The sequence below is a fragment of the Cherax quadricarinatus genome, chromosome 75 (genome assembly GCF_038502225.1).
Source record: "Cherax quadricarinatus isolate ZL_2023a chromosome 75, ASM3850222v1, whole genome shotgun sequence".
Lineage (NCBI taxonomy): Eukaryota > Metazoa > Arthropoda > Malacostraca > Decapoda > Parastacidae > Cherax > Cherax quadricarinatus.
This window is the reverse complement of record NC_091366.1, coordinates 1,500,378-1,523,743: the sequence shown is the minus strand read 5'-3', so window position 1 is coordinate 1,523,743 and position 23,366 is coordinate 1,500,378. Positions and strand designations below refer to the sequence as shown.

Genomic DNA, 23,366 nt, shown 5'->3' with positions numbered 1-23,366 from the left:
TGATCATGGGTGACTTTAACCACAAGGAGATAGATTGGGAGAACTTGGACCCACATGGGGGCCAAGATACTTGGAGGGCTAAGATGATGGAGGTGGTACTGGAGAACTTCATGTACCAACACGTAAGGGACACTACAAGAGAGAGAGGAGAGGATGAACCAGCAAGGCTGGACTTAGTATTCACCTTCAGTAGTGCAGATATCGAGGACATCACATATGAAAGACCCCTTGGGGCCAGTGACCATGTGGTTGTAAGCTTCGAATACACAGTAGAGCTACAAGTGGAGGGAGAAGCAGGAAGGCCAGGACGAATGAAGCCAAACTACAAGAAAGGGGACTACACAGGAATGAGGAACTACCTGAACGGGGTTCAGTGGGACAGAGAACTGGCAGGGAAACCAGTTAATGAGATGATGGAATATGTAGCAATAAAATGCAAGGAGGCTGAGGAGAGGTTTGTACCCAAGGGTAACAGGAGTAATGAAAAAGCCAGGATGAGCCCATGGTTTACCCAAAGGTGCAGGGAGGCAAAAACCAAGTGTGCTAGGGAATGGAAGAAATATAGAAGGCAAAGGACCCAGGAGAATAAGGAGAACAGTCGTAGAGCCAGAAATGAATATGCACAGATAAGAAGGGAGGCCCAAAGACAATATGAAAATGACATAGCAGCGAAAGCCAAATCTGACCCGAAACTGTTGTACAGCCACATCAGGAGGAAAACAACAGTCAAGGACCAGGTAATCAGGCTAAGGAAGGAAGGAGGAGAGACAACAGGAAATGACCGGGAAGTATGTGAAGAACTCAACAAGAGATTCAAAGAAGTGTTCACAGAGGAGACAGAAGGGACTCCAGAAAGACGGAGAGGTGGGGCACACCACCAAGTGCTGGACACAGTGCACACAACCGAGGAAGAAGTGAAGAGGCTTCTGAGTGAGCTAGATACCTCAAAGGCAATGGGGCCAGATAACATCTCCCCATGGGTATTGAGAGAGGGAGCAGAGGCGCTATGTGTACCCCTAACAACAATATTCAATACATCTATCGAAACAGGGAGATTGCCTGAGGCATGGAAGACAGCAAATGTAGTCCCAGTCTTTAAAAAAGGAGACAGACATGAAGCATTAAACTACAGACCAGTGTCACTGACATGTATAGTATGCAAAATCATGGAGAAGATTATCAGGAGAAGAGTGGTGGAACACCTAGAAAGGAATGATCTCATCAACAGCAGCCAGCATGGTTTCAGGGACGGGAAATCCTGTGTCACAAACCTACTGGAGTTCTATGACATGGTGACAGCAGTAAGACAAGAGAGAGAGGGGTGGGTGGATTGCATTTTCTTGGACTGCAAGAAGGCGTTTGACACAGTTCCACACAAGAGATTGGTGCAAAAACTGGAGGACCAAGCAGGGATAACAGGGAAGGCACTACAATGGATCAGGGAATACTTGTCAGGAAGACAGCAGCGAGTCATGGTACGTGGCGAGGTGTCAGAGTGGGCACCTGTGACCAGCGGGGTCCCGCAGGGGTCAGTCCTAGGACCAGTGCTGTTTCTGGTATTTGTGAACGACATGACGGAAGGAATAGACTCTGAGGTGTCCCTGTTTGCAGATGACGTGAAGTTGATGAGAAGAATACACTCGATCGAAGACCAGGCAGAACTACAAAGGGATCTGGACAGGCTGCAGAACTGGTCCAGCAATTGGCTCCTGGAGTTCAATCCCACCAAGTGCAAAGTCATGAAGATTGGGGAAGGGCAAAGAAGGCCGCAAACGGAGTACAGTCTAGGGGGTCAGAGACTACAAACCTCACTCAAGGAAAAAGATCTTGGGGTGAGTATAACACCAGGCACATCTCCTGAAGCGCACATCAACCAAATAACTGCTGCAGCATATGGGCGCCTAGCAAACCTCAGAACAGCATTCCGACATCTTAATAAGGAATCGTTCAGGACCCTGTACACCGTATACGTTAGGCCCATATTGGAGTATGCGGCACCAGTTTGGAACCCACACCTAGCCAAGCACGTAAAGAAACTAGAGAAAGTGCAAAGGTTTGCAACAAGACTAGTCCCAGAGCTAAGAGGTATGTCCTACGAGGAGAGGTTAAGGGAAATCAACCTGACGACACTGGAGGACAGGAGAGATAGGGGGGACATGATAACGACATACAAAATACTGAGAGGAATTGACAAGGTGGACAAAAACAGGATGTTCCAGAGATTGGACACAGTAACAAGGGGACACAGTTGGAAGCTAAAGACACAGATGAATCACAGGGATGTTAGGAAGTATTTCTTCAGCCACAGAGTAGTCAGTAAGTGGAATAGTTTGGGAAGCGATGTAGTGGAGGCAGGATCCATACATAGCTTTAAGCAGAGGTACGATAAAGCTCACGGCTCAGGGAGAGTGACCTAGTAGCGATCAGTGAAGAGGCGGGGCCAGGAGCTCGGACTCGACCCCCGCAACCTCAACTAGGTGAGTACACACCTACATACACACAACAGGCCTAGTGTCTAATCGACATGTGCCTAGGACAAAATGGTAACTAACACAATTGGCTCCTGGAGTTCAATCCCACCAAGTGCAAAGTCATGAAGATTGGGGAAGGGCAAAGAAGACCGCAGACGGAGTACAGTCTATGGGGCCAGAGACTACAAACCTCACTCAAGGAAAAAGATCTTGGGGTGAGTATAACACCAGGCACATCTCCTGAAGCGCACATCAACCAAATAACTGCTGCAGCATATGGGCGCCTAGCAAACCTCAGAACAGCATTCCGACATCTTAATAAGGAATCATTCAGGACCCTGTACACCGTATACGTTAGGCCCATATTGGAGTATGCGGCACCAGTTTGGAACCCACACCTAGCCAAGCACGTAAAGAAACTAGAGAAAGTGCAAAGGTTTGCAACAAGACTAGTCCCAGAGCTAAGAGGTATGTCCTACGAGGAGAGGTTAAGGGAAATCAACCTGACGACACTGGAGGACAGGAGAGATAGGGGGACATGATAACGACATACAAAATACTGAGAGGAATTGACAAGGTGGACAAAGACAGGATGTTCCAGAGATTGGACACAGTAACAAGGGGACACAGTTGGAAGCTGAAGACACAGATGAATCACAGGGATGTTAGGAAGTATTTCTTCAGTCACAGAGTAGTCAGTAAGTGGAATAGTTTGGGAAGCGATGTAGTGGAGGCAGGACCCATACATAGCTTTAAGCAGAGGTATGATAAAGTTCACGGCTCGGGGAGAGTGACTTAGTAGCGATCAGTGAAGAGGCGGGGCCAGGAGCTCGGACTCGACCCCCGCAACCTCAACTAGGTGAGTACAACTAGGTGAGTACACACACACACACAGAATGGTCTGTAATATATCACTGTGGATAAAATACTTAGCCATTTCTTGAACATTTCTGAGTGAGTTGTTTCTAAATTCATTAATTTGATCACACTCCAGTACATAGTGACGCAGGGTGTGACGCACTCCAGTACATAATGACGCAGGGTGTGACGCACTCCAGTACATAATGACGCAGGGTGTGACGCACTCCAGTACATAATGACGCAGAGTGTGACGCACTCCAGTACATAGTGACGCAGGGTGTGACGCACTCCAGTACATAATGACGCAGGGTGTGACGCACTCCAGTACATAGTGACGCAGGGTGTGACGCACTCCAGTACATAATGACGCAGAGTGTGACGCACTCCAGTACATAATGACGCAGGGTGTGACGCACTCCAGTACATAATGACGCAGGGTGTGACGCACTCCAGTACATAGTGACGCAGGGTGTGACGCACTCCAGTACATAATGACGCAGGGTGTGACGCACTCCAGTACATAATGACGCAGGGTGTGACGCACTCCAGTACATAATGACGCAGGGTGTGACAATAGTCCATCTGACAAAGTTTACATTTCGTTTGGTCTATATCTGGTGGTGGTGATTTAACCTAACTCAACCTAACTAGTCATAAGTTGGTCTGTGATACTCCAATACTGAAACTATATACTGTGCCAAAACAAAAGCATTCACACTGCTAAACTCACAAAATAGTATTTAGTCACTTAGCCATAATACCAACTTACCTCATAATTTGTAATATTTTAAAATTAAGAATTAAACTAAGTCTGCCCGAAATGCCTAGCCATGCTAGGTGTTCTAGTGGTACACTCTGTAATGCCTAGCCATGCTAGGTGTTCTAGTGGTACACTCTGTAATGCCTAGCCATGCTAGGTGTTCTAGTGGTACACTCTGTAATGCCTAGCCATGCTAGGTGTTCTAGTGGTACACTCTGTAATGCCTAGCCATGTTAGGTGATCTAGTGGTACACTCTGTAATACCTAGCCATGCTAGGTGTTCTAGTGGTACACTCTGTAATGCCTAGCCATGCTAGGTGTTCTAGTGGTACACTCTGTAATGCCTAGCCATCCTAGGTGTTCTAGTGGTACACTCTGTAATACCTAGCCATGCTAGGTGTTCTAGTGGTACACTCTTTAATACCTAGCCATGCTAGGTGTTCTAGTGGTACACTCTGTAATGCCTAGCCATGCTAGGTGTTCTAGTGGTACACTCTATAATACCTAGCCATGCTAGGTGTTCTAGTGGTACACTCTTTAATACCTAGCCATGCTAGGTGTTCTAGTGGTACACTCTGTAATGCCTAGCCATGCTAGGTGTTCTAGTGGTACACTCTGTAATACCTAGCCATGCTAGGTGTTCTAGTGGTACACTCTTTAATACCTAGCCATGCTAGGTGTTCTAGTGGTACACTCTGTAATGCCTAGCCATGCTAGGTGCTCTAGTGGTACACTCTATAATACCTAGCCATGTTAGGTGTTCTAGTGGTACACTCTGTAATGCCTAGCCATGTTAGGTGTTCTAGTGGTACACTCTGTAATGCCTAGCCATGCTAGGTGTTCTAGTGGTACACTCTGTAATGCCTAGCCATGTTAGGTGTTCTAGTGGTACACTCTGTAATGCCTAGCCATGCTAGGTGTTCTAGTGGTACACTCTGTAATGCCTAGCCATGTTAGGTGTTCTAGTGGTACACTCTGTAATGCCTAGCCATGCTAGGTGTTCTAGTGGTACACTCTGTAATGCCTAGCCATGCTAGGTGTTCTAGTGGTACACTCTGTAATACCTAGCCATGCTAGGTGTTCTAGTGGTACACTCTGTAATACCTAGCCATGCTAGGTGTTCTAGTGGTACACTCTGTAATGCCTAGCCATGTTAGGTGTTCTAGTGGTACACTCTGTAATGCCTAGCCATGCTAGGTGTTCTAGTGGTACACTCTGTAATGCCTAGCCATGCTAGGTGTTCTAGTGGTACACTCTGTAATACCTAGCCATGCTAGGTGTTCTAGTGGTACACTCTGTAATACCTAGCCATGCTAGGTGTTCTAGTGGTACACTCTGTAATGCCTAGCCATGTTAGGTGTTCTAGTGGTACACTCTGTAATGCCTAGCCATGTTAGGTGTTCTAGTGGTACACTCTGTAATGCCTAGCCATGTTAGGTGTTCTAGTGGTACACTCTGTAATGCCTAGCCATGCTAGGTGTTCTAGTGGTACACTCTGTAATGCCTAGCCATGTTAGGTGTTCTAGTGGTACACTCTGTAATGCCTAGCCATGCTAGGTGTTCTAGTGGTACACTCTGTAATGCCTAGCCATGTTAGGTGTTCTAGTGGTACACTCTGTAATGCCTAGCCATGCTAGGTGTTCTAGTGGTACACTCTGTAATGCCTAGCCATGCTAGGTGTTCTAGTGGTACACTCTGTAATACCTAGCCATGCTAGGTGTTCTAGTGGTACACTCTGTAATACCTAGCCATGCTAGGTGTTCTAGTGGTACACTCTGTAATGCCTAGCCATGTTAGGTGTTCTAGTGGTACACTCTGTAATGCCTAGCCATGCTAGGTGTTCTAGTGGTACACTCTGTAATGCCTAGCCATGCTAGGTGTTCTAGTGGTACACTCTGTAATACCTAGCCATGCTAGGTGTTCTAGTGGTACACTCTGTAATACCTAGCCATGCTAGGTGTTCTAGTGGTACACTCTGTAATACCTAGCCATGCTAGGTGTTCTAGTGGCACACTCTGTAATGCCTAGCCATGCTAGGTGTTCTAGTGGTACACTCTGTAATGCCTAGCCATGCTAGGTGTTCTAGTGGTACACTCTGTAATGCCTAGCCATGCTAGGTGTTCTAGTGGTACACTCTGTAATGCCTAGCCATGCTAGGTGTTCTAGTGGTACACTCTGTAATGCCTAGCCATGCTAGGTGATCTAGTGGTACACTCTGTAATACCTAGCCATGCTAGGTGTTCTAGTGGTACTCTGTAATGCCTAGCCATGCTAGGTGATCTAGTGGTACACTCTGTAATACCTAGCCATGCTAGGTGATCTAGTGGTACACTCTGTAATGCCTAGCCATGCTAGGTGATCTGGTGGTACACTCTGTAATGCCTAGCCATGCTAGGTGATCTAGTGGTACATTCTGTAATGCCTAGCCATGCTAGGTGATCTAGTGGTACACTCTCTAATACCTAGCCATGCTAGGTGTTCTAGTGGTACACTCTGTAATGCCTAGCCATGCTAGGTGTTCTAGTGGTACACTCTGTAATGCCTAGCCATCCTAGGTGCTCTAGTGGTACACTCTGTAATACCTAGCCATGCTAGGTGTTCTAGTGGTACACTCTTTAATACCTAGCCATGCTAGGTGTTCTAGTGGTACACTCTGTAATGCCTAGCCATGCTAGGTGTTCTAGTGGTACACTATATAATACCTAGCCATGCTAGGTGTTCTAGTGGTACACTCTTTAATACCTAGCCATGCTAGGTGTTCTAGTGGTACACTCTGTAATGCCTAGCCATGCTAGGTGTTCTAGTGGTACACTCTGTAATACCTAGCCATGCTAGGTGTTCTAGTGGTACACTCTTTAATACCTAGCCATGCTAGGTGTTCTAGTGGTACACTCTGTAATGCCTAGCAATGCTCGGTGTTCTAGTGGTACACTCTGTAATACCTAGCCATGCTAGGTGTTCTAGTGGTACACTCTGTAATACCTAGCCATGCTAGGTGTTCTAGTGGCACACTCTGTAATGCCTAGCCATGTTAGGTGTTCTAGTGGTACACTCTGTAATGCCTAGCCATGCTAGGTGTTCTAGTGGTACACTCTGTAATGCCTAGCCATGCTAGGTGTTCTAGTGGTACACTCTGTAATGCCTAGCCATGCTAGGTGTTCTAGTGGTACACTCTGTAATGCCTAGCCATGCTAGGTGTTCTAGTGGTACACTCTGTAATGCCTAGCCATGCTAAGTGTTCTAGTGGTACACTCTGTAATGCCTAGCCATGCTAGGTGTTCTAGTGGTACACTCTGTAATACCTAGCCATGCTAGGTGTTCTAGTGGTACACTCTGTAATGCCTAGCCATGCTAGGTGTTCTAGTGGTACACTCTGTAATACCTAGCCATGCTAGGTGATCTAGTGGTACACTCTGTAATGCCTAGCCATGCTAGGTGTTCTAGTGGTACACTCTGTAATGCCTAGCCATGCTAGGTGTTCTAGTGGTACACTCTGTAATGCCTAGCCATGCTAGGTGTTCTAGTGGTACACTCTGTAATGCCTAGCCATGCTAGGTGTTCTAGTGGTACACTCTGTAATACCTAGCCATGCTAGGTGTTCTAGTGGTACACTCTGTAATCACAATTTTACTACATGTAAACCACACAATAACCAAATTCTGTAAACTCAGCATTGTAATCCTTATAGAGAATAAACTTTGAATTTGATACTTGTAACCCAGCCGGAGCCGGGCGGTAGTGACAGCCGGAGCCGGGCGGTAGTGACAGCCGGAGCCGGGCGGTAGTGACAGCCAGAGCCGGGCGGTAGTGACAGCCGGAGCCGGGCGGTAGTGACAGCCAGAGCCGGGCGGTAGTGACAGCCAGAGCCGGGCGGTAGTGACAGCCGGAGCCGGGCGGTAGTGACAGCCGGAGCCGGGAGGTAGTGACAACCAGAGCCGAGCGGTAGTGACAGCCGGAGCCGGGCGGTAGTGACAGCCAGAGCCGGGCGGTAGTAACAGCCAGAACCGGGCGGTAGTGACAGCCGGAGCCGGGCGGTAGTGACAGCCAGAGCCGAGCGGTAGTGACAGCCGGAGCCGGGCGGTAGTGACAGCCAGAGCCGGGCGGTAGTGATAGCCAGAGCCGAGCGGTAGTGACAGCCGGAGCCGGGCGGTAGTAACAGCCAGAGCCGGGCGGTAGTGATAGCCAGAGCCGGGCGGTAGTGACAGCCAGAGCCGGGCGGTAGTGACAGCCAGAGCCGAGCGGTAGTGACAGCCAGAGCCGGGCGGTAGTGACAGCTAGAGCCGGGCGGTAGTGACAGCCAGAGCCGGGCGGTAGTGACAGCCAGAGCCGGGCGGTAGTGACAGCCAGAGCCGGGCGGTAGTGACAGCCAGAGCCGGGCGGTAGTGACAGCCGGAGCCGGGCTGTAGTGATAGCTAGAGCCGGTCGGTAGTGATAGCCAGAGCCGAGCGGTAGTGACAGCCAGAGCTGGGCGGTAGTGATAGCCAGAGCCGAGCGGTAGTGACAGCCGGAGCCGGGCGGTAGTGACAGCCAGAGCCGGGCGGTAGTGACAGCCAGAGCCGGGCGGTAGTGACAGCCAGAGCCGGGCGGTAGTGACAGCCAGAGCCGGGCGGTAGTGACAGCCGGAGCCGAGCGGTAGTGACATCCAAGAGTCTGCAACGGGACACCTTAATATTCTTGACTTATGGTGACCAGGTGACATACAGCCTTACTGACCCTCATGTAGTAGACAGGCATCAAACCCCATCCCCCACCCACGGTATTGTGAAAGTCACAGTACCGTGGCTGAAACAAATCACAAAAAAACAATTAGAAAGTAAATTTACGTGAATTTTTTTTGTTTCGTTCTGGATCATTTAGCAATCACAGCTGTTGCAACTAAATGGTGGTCCGGGGGGGGGGGGACATCGTCAGATGTTCATGGGGGACCTAAAGGGGAAGGGGCCAAACATCGTCAGATCTTCATGGGGAACCTGAAGGGGGAGGGGCCAAACGTCGTCAGTTCTTCTTGGGGAACCTGAAGGGGAAGGGGCCAAACATCGTCAGTTCTTCATGGGGAACCTTAAGGGGAAGGGGCCAAACATCGTCAGATCTTCATGAGGAACCTGAAGGGGAAGGGGCCAAACGTCGTCAGATCTTCATGAGGAATCTGAAGGGGAGGGGGCCAAACGTCGTCAGTTCTTCTTGGGGAACCTGAAGGGGAAGGGGCCAAACATCGTCAGTTCTTCATGGGGAACCTTAAGGGGAAGGGGCCAAACATCGTCAGATCTTCATGAGGAATCTGAAGGGGAAGGGGCCAAACGTCGTCAGTTCTTCTTGGGGAACCTGAAGGGGAAGGGGCCAAACATCGTCAGATCTTCATGAGGAACCTGAAGGGGAGGGGGCCAAACGTCGTCAGTTCTTCATGGGGAACCTTAAGGGGAAGGGGCCAAACATCGTCAGTTCTTCATGGGGAACCTTAAGGGGAAGGGGCCAAACATCGTCAGATCTTCATGAGGAACCTGAAGGGGAAGGGGCCAAACGTCGTCAGATCTTCATGAGAAACCTGAAGGGGAAGGGGCCAAACATCGTCAGATCTTCATGGGGAACCTGAAGGGGAAGGGGCCAAACGTCGTCAGATCTTCATGGGGAACCTGAAGGGGAAGGGGCCAAACGTCGTCAGTTCTTCATGGGGAACCTGAAGGGGAAGGGGCCAAACGTCGCCAGATCTTCATGAGGAACCTGAAGGGGAAGGGGCCAAACATCGTCAGATCTTCATGAGGAACCTGAAGGGGAAGGGGCCAAACATCGTCAGATCTTCATGAGGAACCTGAAGGGGAAGGGGCCAAACATCGTCAGATCTTCATGGGGAACCTGAAGGGGAAGGGGCCAAACATCGTCAGATCTTCATGGGGAACCTGAAGGGGGGTCGAAACAGTGCCTGGGGAATGGGAGCAAAACATCGTCATCTTCAAGGGGAACCTGAAAGGGAGGGGGTCGAAACAGTGCCTGGGGAATGGGAGGTAATGAGGCCTAATGGAAGGAAAGAATGGGGTAGCTCCAGCTACCTTGAATCAAGAGCCCTTCGTCAGTATCACAACGTCCTCCTGCCCCCTTATACATCCATGATACTGTCAAATTGAGGAGAAATTTCTGATGTGACACCTTCACATTTAACACTGAATGTACCATTCGTGGCACGAGATAAACCAGTCTGGGTCATTCGACTCTTCTGGGCAGACACAGACTGGTCAGTTGAGTTTTTAGATATAAAGCCTAGTGCCTAGTCACTCTTGATGATAGTTTATTTACTACAAGTACATGATGCAACTTATACAGACCATAACTGACACCAAAGGCATACTACTATATAGAAAGTCCCTTGTTGTGTAGAGCATTTCCCGTAAATTAGGTCAGTTTTGCCCCCAGGATGCGACTCACACCAGTCTACTAACACCCAGGTACCCATTTTACTGATGGGTGAACATAGACAACAGGTGTAAAGAAACACGCCTGTTTCTACCCTCGCTGGGAATCGACCCCGGACACACGCCGTGTAAAGCGAGAGCTTTAGCCTCAGGCTACCAGTGTTAATATGCATTGATCGAAACATTGATGGAATGTTTCGCTGCTAGGGTCTTCGCTACTTGTGGCGAAATGTCTCCCTGATAAGTGTCTTACATAAGAACATAAGAACGAACACTGCAGAAGGTCCACTGGCCCATACAAGGTGGATTTTACCTTCGACGTCTCAGCCTCGTCATTCTGTAGTTAGTTTATATCTCTATTATACTATCCTGTACAGGTGCCACTTGTTGGTTTGATCTGAGGAACTGGAGGTTGGCTTCAGTGCCTAAAATCAAGAATCCTGTACTAGCATCAAGGTTTCCCTTAAATGGTCGAAAGGCTTCAAGCCTGAGAACTCTTAATTAGATGCAAAAATGCGGTTAATGGTATTGTATTGAGAACATGTAAACAGTTTGTTACCTCTGTAACTTTCCTGCCCAGTCCCTGAGCCCATTATGTGCCTCTGTAATGTTGAGGTACAGTCCCTGAACCCATTATGTGCCTCTGTAATGTTGAGGTACAGTCCCTGAACCCATTATGTGCCTCTGTAATGTTGAGGTACAGTCCCTGAGCCCATTATGTGCCTCTGTAATGTTGAGGTACAGTCCCTGAACCCATTATGTGCCTCTGTAATGTTGAGGTACAGTCCCTGAGCCCATTATGTGCCTCTGTAATGGAAATATAAACACAAAAGCAGTATAATGTGATCCTTTATTGACAACGTTTCACCCACACAGTGGGCTTTTTCAAGTCACACACGGATCTGTAATGTTGAGGTACAGTCCCTGAGCCCACTATGTGCCTCTGTAATGTTGTGGTACAGTCCCTGAGCCCATTATGTGACTGTAATGTTGTGGTACAGTCCCTGAGCCCATTATGTGCCTCTGTAACGTTGTGGTACAGTCCCTGAGCCCATTATGTGCCTCTGTAACGTTGTGGTACAGTCCCTGAGCCCATTATGTGCCTCTGTAACGTGTGGTACAGTCCCTGAGCCCATTATGTGCATCTGTAATGTTGTGGTACAGACCCTGAGCCCATTATGTGCCTCTGTAATGTTGTGGTACAGTCCCTGAGCCCATTATGTGCCTCTGTAATATTGTGGTACAGTCCCTGAGCCCATTATGTGATAGAAACACAGGCCTTATCTCTAGGCTTTATTGAACATAGAATCTTCATAGTACTTCTGCAACAACAAAATATAATGACTAGTACATCTAATAATGGCTTCTACAGGGATGGTGATGTCTTGCATATGTCAAGAGAAAAGTTATAACTACAGGCCACATATTTAAACTCACCATGTAATCTGCATCGGTGATAAATGGATAAAGTAGGAGAGAATCACACACCATATGTTGGTGCCCATGACGCACGCCAAACTGTTGTTGTTGTTAAGGGCCCCTAGAGGTGGTGCAGTATTATCCTGCTGCTGCTCCCCACAGGACCAGTATCACTACAATCTCCCCCTTCTAAAATATCAGAGACAGTAATCTCCCAAACTGTTAGGTGGGCGACGTACACGTCCCGACCTTCGTAGCCCTTGAGCCTCTTCACCAGGTTCGATATTTTCCAGCGGGGTTTGATTAACTGCTGGAGCAGAATCCTCTATTTCCATAGGGGTAGTCTCAAGGGGCTTTCCAGGAGAAAACGAAGCATCTTTCACATCTATTGGTGTATCTTGAGATTCCACACTAATAGGGATTTCAACTGGCGCTAAATGTCTTGTAGATACTGTAGTCTCTTCACCATTTTGGTAGCGAATGTGGGCGTAATGTGGATTAGCTTGCAGGAGCTCTACCTCTTCCACTAAAGGATCCGTCTTGTTCATCCTACGGTGACTCTTCAGGAGAACGGGTCCAGGATGACATAACCAAGTGGGCACGGAGGCTCCCGTAGAGGAACGACGTGAATAGTTGAGGAGTCTTTCATGAGGGGTTGCATTAGTAGCTGTGCACAGCAGTGATCTAATAGAGTGAAGAGCATCAGGTAGGACAGTTTGCCAGTGTTGAACAGGTAGATTGCGCGACTTTAATGTCATTGTAACTGCCTTCCATATAGTACCATTGAACCGCTCCACTTGACCATTGCCTTGAGGGTTGTAGCTTGTTGTTCTGCTGCAGGCAATACCTTTGCTAGCCAAAAACTCCTGAAGTTCGTGACTCATGAACGAGGATCCCCTGTCTGAATGGATATAAGCTGGCATACCAAAAATAGAGAACAACTGTGAAAGACAACTAATAACAGTTGAAGCAGCCATATTTGCACAGGGGAATAGAAAGGGAAACCTTGAATATTCATCTACTATGTTAAGGAAATACCTATTCTGATTTGTGCTTGGTAGAGGTCCTTTGAAATCTATATTCAATCTTTCGAAAGGCTGGGTGGATTTTATGAGATGAGTCTTCTCTGGCTGATGAAAGTTTGGCTTGCACTCTGCACATACTCTGCATGCTCTGATCACTTGTCGCACATCTTCCACTGAGTAGGGCATGTTCTTTGATTTGACAAAATGGTACAGGCGTGTAACTCCTGGGTGACACAAAGCCTTGTGGAGAGCTGAGAGTGATTGCAAATCATGACATGCTGCTCCACAGTGGGACCTAGAGAATGCATCAGGTGAGATGTTCTCTTGACCCGGTCGGTACAGAATATCAAAGTCATAACACGATAGTTCCATCCTCCAGCGTAATATCTTGTCATTCTTTATCCTACTTTTGTGCCTCTTGTCGAACATATACATCACGGACCGTTGGTCAGTCCTTATGGTGAAATGTCTACCAGTTAAATAATGCCTCCAGTGGCGAACTGCTTCTATGATGGCCTGGGCTTCCTTTTCTACAGCAGCATAACATTTCTCTGATCCTTGAAAAGTTCTCGAAAAGAAGGCTACTGGTCGTCCTGCCTGAGATAAGACTGCAGCAATGGCAATGTCAGATGCATCTGTTTCCACTTCGAATGGTAGGGACTCATCAATGGCTTGAACTACTGAGTTTTCAATGTCCTGTTTGAGAGTATGGAAAGCGGCTTCTGCTTCCTTTGTCACAGGAAATGTGGTAGCACTCAATGGGCGGACTTTACTTGAATAGTTGTAGATCCATTGTGAGTAATAAGCAAAGAGACCAAGAGTTCTTCGGAGTGACTTTTTGTCTTGAGGCATTGGAAGTTCCCGTAGAGGTCGTAGTCGTTCAGGGTCTGGGAATATTGAACCTCCTTCCACTACATAACCAAGGATGCTAAGCCTTTTAGTTGAAAAAGTGCACTTTTCCTCATTGTAACTGATATTTTTCTTCTTGGCGGCTTCCAAAAACTTATCAAGGTTTGCATCATGTTCCTCCTGGGTCTTGCCACAAATGGTAACATTATCTAAATACGCGTAAGTTCCCATGAGTTGCTCTTCCTGAATGAGTGAATCCATAATTCGTTGGAAGCAGGCTACCCCATTGGTGACTCCAAAAGGGACTCTGGTAAACTGATACAGGCCATCACTAGCCTGAAACGCTGTGTATGGTTTATCTTCATTCCTTATAGGGACTTGATGATAGGCACTCTGCAGATCAATTGTGCTAAACACGTAGTACTGAGCAATTTTGTTCACTGTATCGTCAATTCGAGGTAGAGGGTACCCATCAAGAAGTGTAAATTTGTTGATTGTCTCAGAGTAATCGATAGCCAGTCTCCGTTTCCTATAACCATCTTTAACAACAACAACCTGTGCACGCCAAGGAGAATCACTCGGTTCTATAATACCCTCCTTCAGCAGCCTCTGAGTTTCTTTCTCAATGAACATCCGATCCTCATAAGAATAGCGGCGTGACTTAGCTGATATAGGATGGCAGTCCGCGGTAAGATTTGCAAACAGCTTTGGTGGGTCTACCCTTAAAGTGCTAAGTCCACAGACAACAAGAGGAGGCAGTTCACCTCCATATGTTAAGGTGACACTACCATGCAGCTTCTGAAAGTCCTGACCAAGGATAACATCAGAGCACAGTTGTGGCAGAATAGCTAAATGTACATCTTGATAATCCTTTCCATTAACTCTGAGATTTACCTTACAAAACCCTAAGGTCTGAATAGAGAGAGATGTTGATGCCATGGAAACGGTACCTGATGAGTGATGTAGAGTCAAGGAGAGCCGTTTAACTAAGTCAAGGTTGATGAAACTCTCTGAGCTGCCACTATCAATAAGACCATCTACTTCTGTTCCTTTGATGAATACTTTCACAACTGCCTTTGACAGTGAATTTGGAGTAGCCGCAGAAGTCACTGTTGCTAGAGTCGCATGATCACTGGAATGTGTGGAGGCACTAGCTCTTGTTGATGCATTAGCACGACATACTTTAGCAAAGTGACCTTTCTTGTGGCATTTATGGCACATTGCTTCACGAGCAGGACACTTTGGACGTGGATGTCTTGAAAAACCACAAAAGAAACACACCGTACCTGCTGCTGCTGTCACTGAGGCAGGTTCCCCAGTAACTTCATTGCAAGAGTCTTGGTCAGGAATTGCAGCACTTACCACTCGAGAAGGCTGAGTGGTACTGTATACTTCAGAATTCTTCTGGGCTGAATCTAGAGCTCTTGCCTGGTCAAAGGCAGCGGCTAAGTCGAGAGTTTTATTCTCCAATAAACGCTGCCTTATTATTGGTGATTGCAGGCCACTGATAAAAGCATCCCTGATGGACTCTTCACAATACTGAGCAGCTGTCACTGCTTGGAAGTGACAGTCCTTACCTAAAATTTTCAGTGCTTGAAAGTATTCCTCTAAGGACTCATCAATCTGCTGGCGGCGAGTTGCAAGGCGATAGCGTGCAAAGATTTCATTTGTAGGTTTAATATACTGAGACTTGAGGGTTTTGATAGCATCTTCGTAGGTATTACACTCAGAAATAGCCTCATATATCTTAGGTGACACAAAATTGATGAGCAGACTTAGTTTATCTAGATCTTCTTTAGGAAGGGCTCCCAAGAAGTTTTCGAAAGTCTTAAACCAGTGCTTCCATTCCTGAGCAGCCGTTGATAAGCTGGGGTCACAGTCTAGCCTCTCAGGTTTCAGTAAACGCTCCATGTTGTGATGTAGTCTAGCGCAGGATCACCACCAGGTAGCCCAGGATTCTATGTTCAATAAATTGTTGTGATAGAAACACAGGCCTTATCTCTAGGCTTTATTGAACATAGAATCTTCATAGTACTTCTGCAACAACAAAATATAATGACTAGTACATCTAATAATGGCTTCTACAGGGATGGTGATGTCTTGCATATGTCAAGAGAAAAGTTATAACTACAGGCCACATATTTAAACTCACCATGTAATCTGCATCGGTGATAAATGGATAAAGTAGGAGAGAATCACACACCATATGTTGGTGCCCATGACGCACGCCAAACTGTTGTTGTTGTTAAGGGCCCCTAGAGGTGGTGCAGTATTATCCTGCTGCTGCTCCCCACAGGACCAGTATCACTACAGTAATGTTGTGGTACAGTCCCTGAGCCCATTATGTGCCTCTGTAATATTGTGGTACAGTCCCTGAGCCCATTATGTGCCTATGTAATGTTGTGGTACAGTCCCTGAGCCCATTATGTGCCTCTGTAATGTTGTGGTACAGTCCCTGAGCCCATTATGCGCTTATGTAATGTTGTGGTACAGTCCCTGAGCCCATTATGTGCCTCTGTAATGCTGTGGTGCAGTCCCTGAGCCCATTTGTGCCTCTGTAATATTGTGGTACAGTCCCTGAGCTCATTACGTGCCTCTGTAATGTGGTGGTACAGTCCCTGAGCCCATTTGTGCCTCTGTAATGTTGTGGTGCAGTCCCTGAGCCCATTTGTGCCTGTGTAATGTTGTGGTACAGTCCCTGAGCCCATTATATGCCTCTGTAATGTTAAGGTACAGTCCCTGGAGCCATTATGTGCCTCTGTAATGTTGAGACATAGTCCCTGGTCCCTGGATGGGCATTGGGTACATAATCAAGATATTAAACTAACATATGTTTTCTTAGTGTAGCATCTCATTACAGGTATCTAGGATGGTATTTAACGTTAATACAGTGAGAGACAGTGTTGTGAGTACAGCAACAGCAGCAGTGTTGCCTGTGTTGCGCCTCCTGCTCATCACTGTGTTCCCTGAAGCTGGACCAGGAAATTTTGAGTTGAATGGACCTCTTGCTTCCCAGTACGACTTTATAATAGGTAAGAACATTGCTTTGTATATATTTTACACACTGATACACCCTTCTAGCGAGGAGGCTGGGACAGGAGCTGTGATTCGACCCCTGCAACCACAATTAGGTGAGTACACACAGGTAAGTAAGTAAGTAAGTTTATTCAGGTATACACAAATACAGTTACGTAGAATTATCATACATAGCAGCATATGTGTAGAGAACCTGGGATAACCCAAAAAAGTCAGACACAGTGACTTATTTCCATTGGGGTCCTTTTACCTTATTATTATAATATAAAGGTTATAATATTTTCTTATTATTCTACAATGAAGATAACATCTTATTATCATACTAAAAAGACTATCTACTACACCAAGGTCATTAAGACTATCTACAATACGAGGGTCATTAAGACTATCTACTACACGAGGGTCATTAAGACTATCTACTACACGAGGGTCATTAAGACTATCTACAATTCGAGGGTCATTAAGACTATCTACTACACGAGGGTCATTAAGACTATCTACAATACGAGGGTCATTACTAGGAATAAGGTAAAATTTACACGTATGTTGGCTAAAAAATAGAAAATCATTCCCCTCCCTTTCTGTAGCTACATTCATCAGACACCTTTTGACACTTCTTGAACTGGTTCATGCTATGACTGGCTTTGACATGTGCGGGCAGTCTGTTCCATTCCTTTATTGCTGTACAATAAAAGGTGTTTGAAGCCTGGCCACTGACTGTGGCTACTACAAAGTTGTGTTCTCTCCCCCTAGTACTATGATTGCTTTGGTTCCCAACCTTGACAAAATTGACAGCAAGATATTCTGGACACTGTTTGTGAGCAATTTTATAAACATGATTTAGCTTCAGTTGTTTTACTCTGTCTTCAACATTCAGCATATCCAACTGCTGTAATTCATCCTGGCCTACATGTTCTCTTGGTCCCAGCCCCAGGATGAATCTTACGATTTTGTTCTGGGTGATTTGCAGTCTATCTTTCAGTTTTTTTGTCAAGGCAGAGTACCAAGAAGAGCAAGCGTAATCCATATGACATTGTATAAGGGCTAGACATAGAGTTTTGTGAGCCTCAGTAGGTAGACACTGTACCTCAGTAGGTAGACACTGTGCCTCAGTAGGTAGACACTGTGCCTCAGTAGGTAGACACTGTGCCTCAGTAGGTAGACACTGTGCTTGTCTATACAGGAATTTCAGTCTGGCATTCGCTTTCTTTACTACACTGTTCCTTATCCATTCTCCTGACATGCATGGGTCAAAGGGGATTGTGGAAAATTTTTTGATTTTCCGAAACTATAGTGCCTAATAGGTGTTTAATGTGTCTATATGGGTCAAAAATGTATTTGAAAATAAGGGTAGAACCAAGAGTTCCCTTTGCGCATGCGCGGATGTGCGGGGGGGGGGGAGGCGCGGATTGTTTTGAATGTGGTGAAGAAGCTGAGAACGCATGGAGCCACGGAATTGACATTCACGGCGGCCTAAGGATTAATATAGGCCTCATTTCATAATAAGAAGTGTCGTAACTGTTCCTGGTGGAGAGTGAGGGAACGTGATTTACGGGACCACGGTAATAGAGTGGTAAAAAGTGTGATAAGAGTAGGACCGGGTGGCAGGTGCACGGCCAGGGTGTGTCCAGGGGACATACCCGTGTGTTAATCCTCGCTCATCGGCCTCAGATCTTAATGGAGTGACCTCTAATTTGTATAATAGTTATGAGACGTTAAATCGTCTTGTGAATGGTAATGTAATCAGTGATAATAACATTGAGTTAAGAGAATGCGGGATGTGAAATAGAGCGCCTTGCTCCGAGTGAACGTGTGACTCTCGTACCGGGGATAATGGAGATTTATGGAATCACGACTTCTAACCGGGACAAACCGACGGATACCTCGTCCTGCCGGAATGAGAACCGTGTCGGTGTAGCAGGACATCGAAACTGAGATGGTGAATGGAAGAAATAAGGAGTATCAATCACCCACAGTTAAGTAACCCTTCTAGTTATAACAAACCTATGCTGGCCAGTGGTGTTATGTTGTAATTAGATAGGTTATGAGTGATCCAACTACATCAAGTGACCACCAGAGAACATCTGGTAAGTGGTGGGATTATGTATAAATGTTTTCCTTGATGGATGTATCCAGGTGTATCCTACCCCCCTCCCCTTCATTCAGCTAAACTAATATAATCTATACAGTCCACAATTAATTAGTAGCACCGTACTTGTGGGTGCTACCCAATCCATACTGGTCTCGGATAGATATGGATAAGATTGTGAGGTCGAGGGGACCACTTGGTGCGACCAGGGGTGGTTAAGTTTTCTCACATGTCTACACGGGGTGACTACGGTAAACAATATGATTGTCTCCCAATGAGATTACTGGTATGTATATAATGTTGAGGTACATACAGGTAAGCACCCTAGAAAATTTTCCATATCTGCCCGTTGGTCCTTCGAGAACCGGATGCAATCAGTGAAAAAATTAATTGAATTAATTACTTAATAATTAAGTGACTGATTGAAGGAAGTGGGTGTAGGGTGCACAAGTTTAATCGATCGTGTGATGGATGACAATTAGCCCAATTAATTGCTAGCACATGGGTGGCTAGGATTTATACAAGAGTAAAGTGCAAGAATTACTCTTATAAGGCGCCTACTTAAGTTGTATAATCAGTGATTAATAATTCTCTAACCATGACTGGATCTAATGGAGTTAATGTGGCTGACAAGTCCGTGAATTTTAGAGTAATGAAAGCATCATTACAGGCTATTAAAAGCCATGTGACGAAGGCATTTGATTTAGTGAATCAAAGAACCGTGAACCCTAATGAATTAAAGTTATATTTAGATGCTTTAGAGAGTAGATTTGATTGGTACAAATTGTGGTTTAAAGACTGTGAAAGAGATCTGCTGGAGAATTGTGCAGATGGAATGGAAATGAATGTTTTAATTAATCAACCTTACGAATTGGAAGAAAAACTGTCTTGTAAAAGTAAGGCTTTGAATAAATTAAAGGGTGTAAGCCAGGCAGTTGATCAACCTATTAATGCAAAGGGTGGGTTTGCCAAAACCTCCATAGTACGGTCTGGAGGAAATCAGACTAGGTCGGCAGGAATTAATTGTTCAATTGCAGACCAGCCAGCCAAACAGTTCTAAGGATATAACACATAATGACGCTGAAGTATCTGTCAAGTCTCAAAAGGGAAAATTAATCCCAGTGGTAATAATCATAGTTAAGAGTTAAATAGGCACATATCAAGTCAGGAATCAGTAATAGTGGTTCCTCACATCAAGGTAAGAGGAATAAGTACCTCGGTAAGTGTAACCCAGTTAATAAGAGGTCAGGCAAGGAAAAGAGAGACTGCCTCTTCTGCCAGGGTACTCATTTCACTAAAAATTGTAATGCCTGTAATCCATGGGATATTAAAGTGGAAAGAATGAAAGAACTTGACAGATTTATCAGATGTCTAGACAATCATAATGTAAAGGATTGTCATACCAAATTGAACAGTTGCTATCAATGCAACAAGGGAAAGCACCATACAGTTATGTGCAGGGTTGTATGTGATTCTTATAATAATGGTGACAATAATGATAATGTTAATAACCCTGACACTACAGTGACTGATGTGAAGGTTGCAGCTAATGGCAATAATGATGGCCTAGCTGAGGTAGTCTTGCCGGTGTTGGATGTAAAAATTCAGGATAAAGGGCATAAACCCAAAACCATACGGTGTCACTCTGCTCAACACTGGTACGGGCCATGTAATATATGGCAGACTACCGCCTAGTAATAATGACTAGAGGAAGTAGTGAATACGGTCACGGTGTCTTACTCATGAAAGGTCAACCCAGTACAAGTATTCTTCTATCGAGAATGATGTTGAACCAGTCTAATTTGTGGGAGCTGGACAGCATAGGGATTAATGTAAATGAGGAAAGTCCAAATGATTCCTTTACTCAGGAACAATACCTGAAGGATGTTAAATGTGAATCTGGACATTACTGGGTGCGACTTCCGTGGAAGCTTGACCGTCCAGAATTACCTACTAATTATAGGATGGCGTATGGACAGTTAAAGGGCCCAGCTCTGCGAACTGAGCAAGACACCAAAATTGTTGACTGCTTATAATGATATAATTAATAAGCAGTTAAATAATAAATTGTTCTTACTTCAGGCGACGATAAATGCACACCTTAAGTGCACAGGTGGTCCACTGAGCGAAGTAATTGGGTAAATAATCTTATGTGGACAATTTCCGGGTGTGACGTCAACTGAAGAGGAACTAATGAGGATATGTGAAGGGGTTAATGAAATAATGAAGAAATGTGCTGGGACTGACTTGGGATACTGAGAGACTTGTTATTGGTAAAGTCTCAAAATTCCAGTATGCCCAATAACTTAATCCAGGGAGCATAGGCTTATGCCCCTGAGAGAATGGAACACTAATTAGTCCATTTTGAGGGATCAATAAATATAGATGGCCATGGAGTTGGTGCCTATATGCAGTAATGTGCTGGGGCTGACTTGGGATACTGAGAGAGACTTGTTATTGTTAAAGTCTCATAATTCCAGTATGCCCAATAAATTAATCCAGGGAGCATAGGCTTATGCCCCTGAGAGGATGGAACACTAATTAGTCCATTTTGAGGGTTCAATAAATATGGGTGGCCAGTGAAGATGGGAAAATTGTACTCCACATTATGTAAGTCGTCTAGGAACGACCTCCGCCCGGCCGCAGTGTGGAAAATTTTTTGATTTTCCGAAACTATAGTGCCTAATAGGTGTTTAATGTGTCTATATGGGTCAAAAATGTATTTGAAAATAAGAGTAGAACCAAGAGTTCCCTTTGCGCATGCGCGGATGTGCGGGGGGGGGGGGGGAGGCGCGGATTGTTTTGAATGTGGTGAAGAAGCTGAGAACGCATGGAGCCACGGAATTGACATTCACGGCGGCCTAAGGATTAATATAGGCCTCATTTCATAATAAGAAGTGTCGTAACTGTTCCTGGTGGAGAGTGAGGGAACGTGATTTACGGGACCACGGTAATAGAGTGGTAAAAAGTGTGATAAGAGTAGGACCGGGTGGCAGGTGCACGGCCAGGGTGTGTCCAGGGGACATACCCGTGTGTTAATCCTCGCTCATCGGCCTCAGATCTTAATGGAGTGACCTCTAATTTGTATAATAGTTATGAGACGTTAAATCGTCTTGTGAATGGTAATGTAATCAGTGATAATAACATTGAGTTAAGAGAATGCGGGATGTGAAATAGAGCGCCTTGCTCCGAGTGAACGTGTGACTCTCGTACCGGGGATAATGGAGATTTATGGAATCACGACTTCTAACCGGGACAAACCGACGGATACCTCGTCCTGCCGGAATGAGAACCGTGTCGGTGTAGCAGGACATCGAAACTGAGATGGTGAATGGAAGAAATAAGGAGTATCAATCACCCACAGTTAAGTAACCCTTCTAGTTATAACAAACCTATGCTGGCCAGTGGTGTTATGTTGTAATTAGATAGGTTATGAGTGATCCAACTACATCAAGTGACCACCAGAGAACATCTGGTAAGTGGTGGGATTATGTATAAATGTTTTCCTTGATGGATGTATCCAGGTGTATCCTACCCCCCTCCCCTTCATTCAGCTAAACTAATATAATCTATACAGTCCACAATTAATTAGTAGCACCGTACTTGTGGGTGCTACCCAATCCATACTGGTCTCGGATAGATATGGATAAGATTGTGAGGTCGAGGGGACCACTTGGTGCGACCAGGGGTGGTTAAGTTTTCTCACATGTCTACACGGGGTGACTACGGTAAACAATATGATTGTCTCCCAATGAGATTACTGGTATGTATATAATGTTGAGGTACATACAGGTAAGCACCCTAGAAAATTTTCCATAGGGATTCCCAGATATTTTACTGAAGAAACCAAAGTGATGGACTCCCCATTACACTGGACATTAAAATTATTTACCCTTCTCAGTTTATGTTTCGTGCCAAAGAGAATGGCTTCAGTTTTCCCGAGGTGTAATAGTTTGTTATCTACTAACTATTTGCTGCAGGACTCCAGTTCCAGTGTTAACACTTGAGCTATATCTTGTGGGTCTTTATCTGACACTAACAGAGCACTGTCATCTGCATACAGTAGGAGTTTGCACTTGACACTGATAGGCATAGGCATGTGTGGCCCGGTGGTCTGGTGGCTAAAGCTACCGCTTCACACACGGAGGGCCCGGGTTCGATTCCCGGCGGGTGGAAACATTTGACACGTTTCCTTACACCTGTTGTCCTGTTCACCTAGCAGCAAATAGGTACCTGGGTGTTAGTCGACTGGTGTGGGTCGCATCCTGGGGGACAAGATTAAGGACCCCAATGGAAATAAGTTAGACAGTCCTCGATGACACACTGACTTTCTTGGGTTATCCTGGGTGGCTAACCCTCCGGGGTTAAAAATCCGAACGAAATCTTATCTTATCTTATCTTATCTTAACAAAAAAAAGGCACAATACCGTGACTGGAACGATACACAAATAA

General features: G+C 45.8%; 1 protein-coding gene across 1 annotated transcript in view; it reads left to right on the top strand.

The window, feature by feature from the left end:
* LOC128691783 (glucose dehydrogenase [FAD, quinone]) overlaps nucleotides 1–23,366 on the top strand; it is a 64,231-nt gene that overhangs the window by 9,811 nt on the left and 31,054 nt on the right. Inside the window, exon 3 of the mRNA XM_070100880.1 lies at nucleotides 16,650–16,821. Within this exon, the coding sequence (XP_069956981.1) occupies nucleotides 16,659–16,821 (163 nt within the window). The 5' untranslated portion in view covers nucleotides 16,650–16,658. The remainder of the gene's footprint in view (nucleotides 1–16,649; nucleotides 16,822–23,366) is intronic.